At 37.8% G+C, this 14,279-nt stretch overlaps 1 protein-coding gene across 1 annotated transcript in view; it reads right to left on the bottom strand.

Moving 5' to 3' along the window:
* Nucleotides 1-2,605: 2,605 nt before the first annotated feature.
* Nucleotides 2,606-14,279, bottom strand: part of LOC140238880 (uncharacterized) — a 60,767-nt gene continuing 49,093 nt past the window's right edge. The window contains exon 12 of the mRNA XM_072318777.1: nucleotides 2,606-3,802. Within this exon, the coding sequence (XP_072174878.1) occupies nucleotides 3,603-3,802 (200 nt within the window). The 3' untranslated portion in view covers nucleotides 2,606-3,602. The remainder of the gene's footprint in view (nucleotides 3,803-14,279) is intronic.

The following is a 14,279-nucleotide window of genomic DNA, read 5'->3' as shown; positions in this document are numbered from 1 at the left end:
CAGGGGATGAGCTCACGTGTGACATTATTGACTTACCAATTTGTGCTTGATTGATCAAAACTTTATTTCTAAATTGTAGCTTCTTTTTAGTTTTCATCATAAGTTGCTCTAACTTTCACTGCCTTGTTTTTCTCATGTTATTGCTTCAGAGTGGACTTTCCTTCAAGGAATAGACAAACATGGTAAACAGAGTCGGCATGATGAAGCTAGATAATTCCCCTCAGTGTTCTCCTCGTTAGCTATATGGCCCACTGATGTGAAGAAAACGCATAATCTACATGCGTACAAATCTCTCCCTTATGAATATACCTTAACCCACTGTCTCCTATATACGGTAGTCTTGATAGGTTTGATACATTGACACGTCCTCCTTTAAGGGAATAACAGGTTAAGTATAAGTATAATCTGATCTTTCTGTATCAACGTTGTCCCCAAAGAGCTCTTAAGCAGTGGATATAGACGGCGACTTGAAGTCACGTGCTAACGTGCTTCTCCATGCCATTATCAACTTCATGGAATCTCTCTGAGTGATTCCGAAACTCTCCTTATTTGCTGACCTTTTAAAGTCCCTCAGGTGACATCGGATCCTGTTGCAAACAGAAAACAACATTAATGTCGCTCTGGCAGACGATACTATACCAATATCGCAGTTATCATCTGTTCCGTGAAATGAGTGAATGTTCTTGTGATATATTCTCACAATTTCTTTTGACAGGCATATAGCGAGTACAAAACCAAATAGCATATTATTCAACTTGTTCAAGACGAGTTTGAAGCGTTGAACACTGAACTTCGATAATCCAATGACGCAGACGCGTCTCACACTTTCAACAAGGTAAACGATAATAAAGAAAGTGTGGACTTCCCTGTGCAATGATTATGGTTTAGAATTACATTCGACTCTCTGTCAACACGAATATAATTATTGTCTGCATAACCATGGGCTTACATGGATACTTAATCGTTAAACGAGAAAACAACGATTCGAGTGAGGGAGATATATCGTTTCCTAAATGCAATGGTGTGAATGGGAGTATACGTCTACTTGTGCATGTGTGTTCCTTGTGCATTGTGTGTTCATGTGTATTCATAACATTGATTTATCAAGGGTAGATGTGGATTCCCCGTGCAAGAATCAAAAAGTGTATTTGACGACCGTGAACTATAACGAAGTCAGTGAATGTCATGTGGTACTAATTCGACCAGTCACAAGTTTTACTATAAATACAAAATGCACTTTACAGGCTAATATATATATATATATATATATATATATATATATATATGACCGTGCATCACAAAACGAACAACAAGTCGCACCCCTTGATTTTACGTGAGGACTCAAAAAAAGGTCAAATGGGTCAACCAAGTCAATCTTGAGTTTTTCATATTTTCTGAAAGGGCTATCATTCTTCTACACTATTCTTTAGTTTGGGATCATATCGTGAATGGGAAAATGTGTTTTCAGCAGTTTTTCTACAACCCTTTTTTGGGGGGAGAGCAGAATGACCAGATATGTCTTAGAGGCCACTTTCCATTTCTTGAAATCCTTTGCACACTCTTCACTTTCAAGTCTGATAACTTTTGAAAGGATAACGCTACTGCTTTGAAAGTTGACATTAATCATGAACAGAATGTCTTAATATAACATACTCAACTTCAGCTTAATCTGATAATCCCTTAATCTGATAATCTCTTTTGCTCCATTCATCGAGCAGCTAGCGCGGCTTGGTAAGGATTAAGCGCTTGAATAGACGCTGTACTGCAGAGCCTCTTTTCTCAGTTCACACTTTTCCAGAGTGTGTGCTTTCTTTCCATTATTTAGGTAGGTTACGGGAGTCCATTTGAATTGTCTCATACAGCATTTTAAAGCTTAGAATCTGCTCTGTCATAATCTGTCCTTAAATTAAAATCCATGTCTGGCGACTTTTTGTTGGTTTTGTGGTGCAGGGTCACATTTTGTATATATATATATATATATATATATATATATATATATATATATATATATATATATAATGTGACCCTGCACCACAAACCAACAAAAAGTCGCCATATATAATATATATATATATATATATATATATATATATATATATATATATATATATATATTATGAGATATATATATATATATATATATTTATAATATACATATAATGTGACTGTGAAAAAAAAGAAATACGCAAATATTTACGCACGCACACGTAGACCCTTTCGGAAAGGGCACTCGAGAATGTTATATTGAATTCGACATCTGTTATCGGATTGAACTTTTGGCTTATGACAGCGATATGAGCCAAGACTTCAAACCATGCGAGATCGCGACTGCTTTCATGTGCCGAATGGGAATGGGACAATGCCCGAGATTATTTTCACGGCGGTAAGACTGAATCGGATTCCACCGACACTCATCGCGTTGATTTATAGAGCCGGCCGCGTATGTGGCAAGCACGCTAGACAAAATTAAATTATAAAGATATCCTATAAATAAAGAGCGTAGGTGGTCATAAAACCTAACCGCGGTTAAAACTTTGATCTAAGACTTTAGTTTGATTTTACTTCTCCTGCAGGTTGTAAGTAATAAAGAAGGATTACAAACGTCACGTCAGAAATAAGAGATTGTTACATTATGTTTATTTGGTATTCTAAGAAGTATCAAACACGTATCGCAAACACACAAATTAGATGTTTATGACACAACCGAGACAGCAGACATTGGTGTTGATGTGTTTTATACAAAGCACCAAAAAAAAAAAAAAAAAAAAAAGAGAGAAAAATCATGAAGTTTTCTCGAAGTGTAATGCTGCATCATCACTGAATTGTCCCAATTCCTTATTGATCCAACGATGGTTTCAGCCTCGTGACATTTTGGCCTGATCAGAAGCTCTGCCCTAGATTCAATATACTTGATTATCATACATGACAATTTTAAGCCGACTCATACTTTTCTTTTTTTTTTCTTTGTTGCATGATTGGAAATTTTCCATGTAGACATAACAAGACCGCAAAAAATGATTTTTCTACAAGGTGAGGGGGGGGGGGGTACACTAACAGAATCTACGGGCACGACATTAACGGTAAAAATAGCAAGGAAAATCACAGACTTTACATCAACTTCAAATCCTTAGAGAAAAGAATAAATGTAATGTTAGATGCATGCGATATAATGAACAGGCGTGCAAGGAACTAAAATATAATTATGTGCTGCTGTTTAAAGACCCCAATGGACGAACTTTGCGAAACAACCATATTAGCCTTAAAAAAAAAAACACACACACACATACACACACACGCGTACGTACACAGACGAAGAAAGAAAAAAAGTTAATCATAAGAGGTAACCTCATGGCACTCATTAACACTAGGGACCAAGAAACAAAGCATGGATTGCTTTTAGAGTATCACGTGATTGTTACATTGAATATTGCAATGGAATCACGCTCTGGTGTATCCATTTGACGACTTCTTGTATACCATACATCCCACGCTAATGTCAGAGCTAATTATGGCGATGTTAAACGGGTCCCAGTCTTGTCATCGGACTTGGTGTGGGACGGAAGATATCCTCTTTCTGGAGTAGATGTTTCCATGGTTACAGTCTAGTAACTAGGGTAAAGTCGTCGTCCCTTCGCAGAGTCACAGGCACGCTCTATGCATGGCTGCGCCTCGCGATTCTGGCCTCTGCACGTGAGCGAGTGGCTGCCCGGTTGCGTCACGCATGATCTCCGCCGGTAGCGGCGCCCTTCCCCGCACGTCTGCGAGCAGTAAGACCAATGGGTCCAGAGGCCCCACGTGGGTTCTGCAATGGGGGAAAGATATAAGGATGATTCTTGAGTGAAGGTGATGTGATAGAATATGTATGGGCCCCAGGGGTGCAGCGATCTGAATCCTCTTTACACTAACAAAAACTATACGTAACAATATGGTTGTTATGAAGAACTTTTTTTTCTCTATCTCTCTTTAACTTGATGTAAGACTCTCCTATAAGCACTAAAATTTTCGCGCTTCGCCCGACGATGGTGTATATATGCAAAGCTCTATGAGGGTAAAACATGACTTCAATAAACTTGGAAGCGATAAAATTTCTGAACTGAAACAATTGAAGTGGCTGATATAGGCGTTTGTCGTTTTTCATTAAGAAACTTACATAAACAGCATTATTGCAATAGTGTGGCATGCGTTATTATATTGACCGCAAAAATGAACGACTGTTCGTTAAAAATAAAAGAAAAAAGTTGTCCTATAAGTTGGGCCAACTTTGGAGATTATCATATTGCACGATGTTACAACTTCATGTAAACATTCGTATTTCATGTCGACGATTTGAGTGAAGGATTATTGGCAATTTTTTTGTTTGTTTTTGTACACAGACATTTTTTTTTTCTGCAGAGAGATATCTCTAAGCCTCGAGACGTAATACCTTTTGACAGCATTGCCTACATTAGTGATCATCAACCAGTATAATAGCGGTGCTCAGATGTGTTTCCGTTCTGTGAGAGGTTCATCAAAACAACAACGCTAAGTATATGTATTGTGCCATACATGTTTTATTTTTAGGATTATGAATTTAAAGCCAGATTTACCCGATCACGTTTCGTGGATTTGCTGAAATCGCATATGCATTCGCACTTTTTCCTCTCTTTTTTTTTTCTCCTCCTGTTTATCTCTAGACAAGAATTATCGTGGACTTCAGAGTGATAAGTCTGATGGACTACGTATTAAATTTTTTGTGTTGCTTTTATTTTCATGGCAGAGAACGTCTGAAACGGTCACAGTATTTCCAGACCTATGGCCTCTTCAAAATAATGTTGTACTATCCCTTTAATCTGTGATATCAGTGGTTTGACAGATGAGGGGACATATTATCCATAGTTATGGCATGATTTTAGGTAATAAGGAATGATATGCCGTTAGAAAATTCATAATTTTATATACATTAAAAGAGATAACCCTCTTTCCCCCCCCCCCGAGAGTTTCCAAGACAAATCTTGAATTCTACCAGCCCAGTCTACGAAGCTGACTTGAATACAGATGATAAACCAACAGTCCCGCGTGCAGACTGTGTCTCGCCAAAGGTTACGACTCACGTGTTGATCACAATCACGCAAACCCTTATCTAAAATTCCATTTCGGTTAATCCACCTGCTCGCCGAAACGTAATTCGTACGAACCGCATTGGGATTATTAGTTCTATAAAGGTAATCCAGCTAGTGACGGCTGGGTGGGGCATTAAGTGATGGTGATGTGAGAATCGTGCCGTGTCATCTACGAAAGATATGAAAGTATCATACCCATTCTGATGCCGTTTCCATATGCGCGCAGCTCATATTCAGACATCCGGGACCTTCTGACCATGAGCTCTGCTGGACCTCGCATATTTACTCTATTCAACCTTTGCATAATGAAGCAATTATAAATGATTTATTGTTGATGTTGGATGGTGTTGTTGTTTTGATAGCTTGGGGGAATGGATGGTATTGCATTTCAATATTTCGTGCCTAAAAAGTTGAACTTTCACTGACCTTCCTCGGCATTACAGTTACTTTCTCCATAATGCCAGGAAAAAAAGAAATTTAGGTTAAAGGGATAGTACAGTATTGGTGGAGATGAGAATTGGGCTTTTATCTTTTTGCGAGATACCAAGAAAACACTAATGATATAGTACAGAGCATACCTTTTTAAGAGGAATTCAAAGTTTATTTGATGAAAATCGGGTTTGGAATGACTGAAACATCCAAAAACAAAGTAAAACAAAGCCATACTAATAAAGTGTGGGTCCCACACTGCATTAGAATCGCTCTTTTTGGGATATCTCACCATTTCAAAACCAATTTTCATCAAATAAATGTTGAATTCCTCATAGAATTACATGCTCTTTCATATTTCATAAGAGGTTTCTCATTATTTCACCAAAAAAATGTTAGAAACCTGAAATTAGGTCTCAACCAAAACTGTACGATCCCTTTAAGGTAGGCAATCCCGTTTTCAAAGAATGTCCCTTATTAGATTATGACCATGAATCATCAACAGGAACATGTATGTCATAAATTTCTCGCACCTTTGCTATACAGCCTGTTACATTGTGAGTACACTATATTTTGACATAATTATCTAGAATATGTATAATATGAAATTGCTGTATTTTATTAGCACGATTTTTTTTTATTACTTTTTGGAGGTTGAAAGTGAAAATGGAGAAACGGAATTGAATATGTTCCTTATGCTTGTGTGTGTATAGGTGCACGTATATCTGTACCAATTGGCAAGTGTATCAAAGACAGCAGGTGATAACGAAAGAAGTTTAAAAGATTATGTAACAACTGATATTTTCGACTACTTAACTGCAGTGTGCTCCGTGATTTAATAACAAATTTCCTTTTCATAGCTAGTTTGTCATCTTTATGCTTTCAGTGTTGATCTATTTTGACTTCCGGGCTTCTCCTCATGGATTCTATGCCTTGAAGTTTCACACAAACTGAAATAGCTTTACTGTAAGACTTGTTATTCGTTGGCTCATGTGCGATAACCTTCGTGACTTATTCTTCGTTTTATTTTCAGTGAGGCGTTTGTAACATGGAACGCATATACTGTGGATATCAGTATAAGTGGATGGGGTAGCAGAAGGCAACTGCACCCCTCTCCCCCTGCCCCCCCCCCCCCCAATCAAGAAAGGCGCGGAGGAAAAAAAAATACTAACAAGAAGTGGTAGCTTTTTCACTCGTTCTCTACTCGTCTGTAGAACCTCAGTAGCATGATGTTTTGTCTGAGGAGTTTTGCTTTCCGCGAAGAAAATTTCATTTCTAACAAGTCGCAAGCAAAGTAAATAAATAGATAAAAAATGACAATCACTTCGACGTAGGCGATATAAAGCACAAAACAGTCTCGTTTTGACTTTTTTTTTTCTTTAAAGTTGTTAACATATTGATGTCATCTTCTCCATTGGGCAAACTAAAAGAAATTAATTGCATCAACAGCAGCAACATGACTCCAGGATGTAAGTCATCAAATGTAGATTGTAAATCATGGATGTTTTTACACTGCACGTGTATCGGACATTGTTAATCGCTTTAGCCTGATCCCATAAGAGAATGTGTCACCTAGTAAAGAAAAAAAAAAGAACATAAAGACAACATTCCCCTCGTGTGTGTGTGTGTTGTGTTTGTGTGTGTTTGCGTGTTTGTTGCACTTCCAGGGAGATACCCACCATCCATGGGGATGTCTGTGATATATATCATATCTTCGAAATGCGCCGATGTCACACACATTTTGTGAAGCGATAATATAAAGATAGTGTTCAATTCACGTTCATAGCCACGTACACTGAAGGGAATGTGTTACCAAGGCAAACTCATTCCAATTATTCTCGCGCGCTCCGATTAATCAGCACTGAGTGCTGGTTATACAAAAGAGCGGATCGCACGAATAACACATGTAAGGTCATTCGAACACGCGTTGTGTCGAGGGAATATATCCCGCCGAGCTCTAATCGTGCTGTAGGCTGTTAAATTACCATAGATACCAACAGTATTCACACAGGTTGACAGTATTGACTGTAAAAAAAAAAAAATAAAAAATAAAAAATGGAGATTTGTTGGGGGTTTTTTTTCCTGGCACTTTCTCAAAAATACGGCAATTACATCATGTCAAACAATATCAAAAAAAGTGTTAATGGAGCCTACTTTGGTTTCTGTCTGCTGTGTTGTGTTTTTCGCACATTTCGTCTATTTTCTTTTCTTTTCTTTTTTTTAGAAGTCCCGGGCAAATTATGGCGCAGCATGACTCTCGAAATCGAACGCATTACGATCAAGTTACGTTCGTCATGACTTTCACCGGAGACATGCTATTTAACACAATTACACCGAAGTGTTTGCTGTGGTTTTTAGGGAGAAGCAGAATATCCATGTCCTATGCAAGAAACATATTTAATAGAACCTATACGTCGTACACACTGCTGTGCCACATTGGCATCTTATAATGCATGTAATCATCTTTTGTTTTAGTGGAAAGATGTGTGTGCTTTGTATCTTGAAACAGTTCTTTGATAAGTTTACCGGTTTGCTTTGTTGATGTCTTCTCACAATAACAATGAAACCGTCATCAACTTTAATTACGTGATTCAACTTGACTTTTAATAACAACAAGCTATTTTCGTGTTTTTCCCTTTCTCAATTCTTTACCTGCATTATTTGGTTTTATTGCTTTCTCTCTTATGATAAGATCAGGTAGACGATAGACGTGCCATCCCTGCTGGAAAGAGCACAATGTCCCACAGTGTGAAACCCAGCGTGAACACACCGTAAACACAGTGTGAAATCTATTCAACCTGTTAAATTCGAGCGTTTAACAATGTGAACACATTGTGAATCCTCGATTCACAGTGTGAAACAGAACATCACTATGTCAACTCTTTGTGAAAAACCGCACCACAGTATGAAATCATCTTTGCACTCTTGAATTCGAGCGTATTCACATAGTCCACTATGTGAACACATTCTGCACACACTGTGAGACACGGCGTTCTTTCCAGCGAGGATAACTCATGAAAATTTTTTTAAAGTCTTTGATAGAGCAGATCATAACACCATGGGGCATTCTATGTGTGCATATTTACACGTTACTTCGTGGTTTTGGACGTTAATAATGACTTAGAATGAGAAACTTTCTGCTGTTATCATGTAACATGAACGTTCCGCGGTCCCGAGGAAGGATACACGTTTTAATGCTCTCGCCTGCCACAAAAAAAAAAAAAAAAAAAAAAAAATGTTATCACAAACCATCACATTGAAACCGAAATGTAACGAATTGACATGACATTGACATTGTTTTGAACACTTTAGCTATGTGAGTTGAATGGGACAAGGGGGGGGGAGACAAAATGTTAACAGTAGAAAATACGAACACATCTACTTGGCAGTATAAAAGAGGGCAAAACACTGGCTACGGCATTACGGCAAAATTATAACATTGGGGGCGCTCTTCAGCTCATAGACTCAAAGCGGCAAAGCTTTGTGACTATTCGACTGTGAAATGACTATATTAGACTCACTTCCGACGGACAATCATTACCACCATGGCTTTAATCGTCCTCGGCGAATTCATGAGTGAGTGAAAAGGAAAATATTCCACAATATTATTCTTTAACGAAGTATTCGACTTTCGTTGCCCTTATTCGTCACTCCAGTTGACTTTTTCATAAAAGGATGTCAACTCTTGCTGGAATGGCAACTTCCCACATCAGCCAATCAGGAAGCTGGATTCTTATCGTTACCATGACAATTGTCATTCCAGCAAGAGTTGCCATCATATCAACATTTTATGAAATGGGGCCCAGGAGCACGCTAGTCAACCCCTACTAGTCAACCCCCGTTCACTCGTGTCGTCGTGAACCGTTATTATGGAAATTAACCAGTACGTTACACTGCTAACATGAAAGTAAGTTTCAATGTCAACCTACTGTTCGTTCCCACACAGATAACAAACGCTCTAAGCTTAATTGCAGCACGGTATGCATGTCACAACTAAGATAGGCAAAACTCCGAGATTATAAACCTGGGCCCCGTTTCATAAAAGATGTTAGGATGTCAACTCTTGCTGGAATGACAACTTCCCATAGCAACAGCCAAACAGGAAGCTGCATTCTTGATATTACTATGACAACTGCCATTCCAGCAAGAGTTGATATTATATCACTTTTTTTTTATGAAATGGGGCCCTAGATGTTCCATACGATGGTGAGCTACTGGCAATGCAAGGTCTATCATTCTGCTATGAAAACATTATCTAGGTAATGATATCATGTAGGATTTATAACAATGGCTACATACATAATAACATTAGATATGTGAGTGTTCGCGTGTGTGTATGTGTGCGTGTGTTCGTGTGTGTGTGTGTGTGTGTGTGTGTGTGTGTGTGTGAAATAAAAGCTAATTACTATTTCATATTGTTTTGTGCACAAATTCTCTTTTGCCATGGTTTAGCCGCCAATACCTATAATTGCGTCAGACGTTTGTGTGCAGTTTCCTGTAACGTGCATATGACACTTCTGTGACAGCAGGCTGTCGTAACATCACGCACCAAATGGTTACGAAAGAAACGTCTCACAATGTAAGAGAAACCTAGAATACACACTCTCGGCAAAAAATGTTGGCATTGTTAAGCAAATCAGGAAAAGGCAGTAGCTATGTATAGTAAAAGAAGGACAAAGGTGGATTTAATAGATCAAGTTCTTTGGGATTTTTGTTGTTAAAGGGGATGGCTAGTAACTGATCAGTGGGAATCAGTGGAAATGCTGGGGGATGATTGTTCCAATCCTTGTGGGATTCATTTAAGAGTACATTATTTATCTATTGTTGTGTGAAAATCATTTGCTTCAGAATGGTCTCATATTCAAGTAATGTGCAGTTTAATGTTTCCAGGTTAGCATGCATGGACAGTGACGTGGCGATCGTTAACGGGCTATTATCATCTTTAATCGTAATTAATTTGGCACCTCGAATTTCAATGCCTAAACGCATGTGTTCTATGTGACTAAAAAAGATTTTTATAGAACTGATAAAATTACTTAAATCTATACAAAGTCCGAAAGAAATATACCTAAAAAACAAATGCGCCAATTTGAGAGTGAAAAACATTTCTCAGAAAATTTATAAATTCAGGAATATGCTGGGTTTAAACAAATTTGGAAACAAATTAAATGATCAATATACTCTGATAGCAAAGGTCTCAAGTGAAAAGGACCTTTCAAGACCTTATCTTATAAACAATTACGATGAAAGTCTATATACTGTATACTTGGCTTCCTTGAAAAGCAGGTCTAATGAATATCGCACAGCAGAACTGTTAAGAGATGTTGTGTTAATAAATAAATAAATGAATGACAGAAATTATAATAACGAGATGCGACATTAAACGATAGAAATTAGGTTTCTGGGCCTCGCTATAGTTTAAATGACAGTGATCAAAGATGACTGCATTCAAATGTCGATTAAACCGGGGCGAATCTTTAACCATTTTATTCCTTGGGTGTCAAATGTGATTATTTTCACTCTGTGTCCTTCAAAAAAGGTCAGTTTGTTTGCGAGAAGTTTGAATATGACTTCGGCATTACTAGGATATATATATATATATATATATATATATATATATATATATATATATATATATAATTATATATATATATATATATATATATATATATATATATATATATATATATATATATATATAATTATATATATATATATATATAATATATATATATATATATATATATATATATATATATATATATATATATATATATATTATATTATAGAACCTTGAGCAAAATGTTTCCAAACCATGTTCTTTATTTCCATATAAAAATCATGTTTTTGCCGCCTATGTAATGTGAGTGTGTGTTTTCATATCCGTCGTCCGACGCCAAACATAATATATCTATTTTCTCCTTCTCAATCCCTAACACCGTCTTATTTCTTCCCTTGCTCACTTCCCCCGCCCAACTTGAGTTATAAAAAAAAAAGAAAGAAACGAAAAAAGGCAACATCGTAGCAGCAACTATAGTACAGAGTGCATATTGCGTGTGATTTCTTCTCTATTGAATATGACTATTATCATGATATTTCTTCATGTAAGTAATACCACTTTGCCGCTTTTGAGACTGGTTTTCTTTAACTGACTTGCTAATTTAGCCTTTACTTTGGCGTGTAACATTAGCTCTGGATGAAAGGGTGTCGTAATGGAATATGTTTCGAACCTGGCGTATCGATTCCCTCGAAAATAAAAGTGCTGCAAGAAGTGAATTTCTGGATGGAGTGAATGTTTATAGGCGAATATATGAGAAAAATAAAGAACGTTTAAGCGAATATTGCAAGACCGCATGCTGTGTTTGTACTCTGAGCGTAACATGTAGATCGCATTGCCTATACGCCAACCCTCTTGGCTCGTTTGCGTTCCATAATTCGGTCTGATATCATTTACAACCACCCGTCTACGTTTATTTAAAAGTCAGTCATTTTCGTATGCAGCTGCTTCCTTAGTGCCAAGGTTGATTTGCAGTCGAGCCCGGCGTTCATTTGAAGTGTGCCAAGTCGTATGAAACGTCAACTCCTCACTTGACACTTGGTACACACGCTCCGATGCGGTGACCGAGTTTCTTGAGGGGAGTTTTCGGCGAGAGACGACGTCATATAATCCCCCATCTTCAGAAAAATAGGGATTATAAGATCAAACATTAATAAATTGAAGTTAAATGGTAGCAGCATCCTTGCTTCCCCGATGATGCATAAAAATTCTCTGTTTTTGTTTCGATCATTTGTGATTTTGTCTGGCGTTTGTGCAATATAAGACTCGCCAATTTGTGGAACCACCTGAACGCACATTAAATATGTATGCAGATAGAAGCTGATTCTTTGATAGAAACATGTATTTCTTTATTAAGAAATGGTTCCAAAGAGCAGGAGTAGTGTTCATTTAATCAGAATAATGCATAATTTGTTTCATTGGTATTCTAGTTTAAGAAAATGTATACCTAGTTGATAAGATTCTATCTTTGGTCTAAGATGTGGGACTTTTAGCGAAATTCAGCAACAACGAAGTTCTTTAGGCACTGCGGGATAATGTAGAAAAAAAATATCCGTAACATCTTTGTTTTTCATTGTTTTTTATTCTTGTTCCATATTCCACATTTCGTGCAAGTTTCATGTTCCATTTGATTGAAAAAGAAATGCGTTTAACACAACAGTCAGTTTGAGATAAAAATTGCACAAATATATAAGGATGTATAAATGATGTGTTAATTTGATCACTGTTTTGTATATTTTTCATTTGCCTTTATGATGTATACTGTGATGTACAATGTAACTGCCTTTTTTATCAGATTTATGGAAATAAATTGAATTGAATTGAATTGAATTGAAATGTGTAATATGGTCGAGGAACCTACTAAAAAGCAAAGCTTGTATGATGTAGGTTCAAAAGTTAAAATATATGCGTTTGAAGGTTAACGCTCGTAAGGCCCATGACTTTACACTTTGAGGGACCCCCCCCCCCCCCAAAAAAAAAAAAAAAAAAAAGGTCCATTAATACACCTCATTATAGGCCCTACTAACCAATACAGTGGACCGATCACTCGCCACCGGCACATTGAAACAAGATATAAAGGGGGTTTCACACCAAGCTTTACGTAGAGTTACGTAGTGTTACGTAGTGTTGCGTAGTGACTACGCAACACTACGCCACTATACGCAGTGAGAACGCAACTCTACGTAAGAGGACGCCGAGGGACGCAAAATAGGTACGCAAGATGTACGCAAAAAATTAAACATGTTTAATTTTTTCGCGTACCCTCCGCGTAGAGCTCTGATACGCAGGTTTTACGCAAGTCTACGCAACACTACGCAACTGTGCGCCATCTATACGCAACAGTACGCCACCGAACCCCTTTCACACCAGAGCACTTTTTGTGCTCGCGTATGACATGGCGTAGTGTTGCGTACTGTTACGTAGACATTTGCGTAGACTTGCGTTGACTTGGCGTACATTTTCGTAGACTTGCGTAGGCCTGGCATACATTTGCGTAGTGTTGCTTACAGTTGCGTAGCCTATTATTATAGGTGCAGATTTGGCATTCAAATGCCTGACCCACGTTAGAAAACTGCTTAATATCATTCATTCCATTGGACTCTGAATTGCTGGTGAATGTATAGCCTACTTACCTGTGCTCTTCAAGACTAGTACTTAACTATTTTCTTCTGTAGGCGTAATAATTGTAAAATGCCGAAAAGGAAGAACAAATGGTGTGGTAGGAACAAGAATTCTCCTGCTCGTTATACATGCCTCTAGTGATCAAAATGCAGACAATTCGCCAGCACTAGTAGACCCAAACGCATTTTCTTCAACCCGTCTGGTTCGTGAAAGCCTATACTTGTAGACTTGCTGCTGGCGAGTCATGCCACAAAATGACAGAGGCTTCATCAGCCAAGTCCTCAGCGCAAGAGCATCATCTCCCACAAGGAAGTAGTCAAATGGCTGCATGGTCATCATGGGGTAGAGAGTCTGCTGCAGGGAGGTTCAGTTTGATGGCTTAATGGCTGTCTTGAAAGGGCTCTGGTTGAACACGGGACGATCGTTAACGGCCCGTTAACGAATGCCCCGTGACTGTCCAGGCATGCTAACCTGGAAATATCAAACTGCACGTTACTTGAATATGAGACCATTCTGAAGCAAATAATTTTCACACAACAACAGATATAATGTTCTCTTTAACGAATCCCACA

Source organism: Diadema setosum, chromosome 15, assembly GCF_964275005.1.
Source record: "Diadema setosum chromosome 15, eeDiaSeto1, whole genome shotgun sequence".
NCBI classification, from domain to species: Eukaryota; Metazoa; Echinodermata; class Echinoidea; order Diadematoida; family Diadematidae; genus Diadema; species Diadema setosum.
The sequence above is the reverse complement of the archived record's forward strand: the minus strand, read 5'-3'. Positions and strand labels throughout refer to the sequence as shown.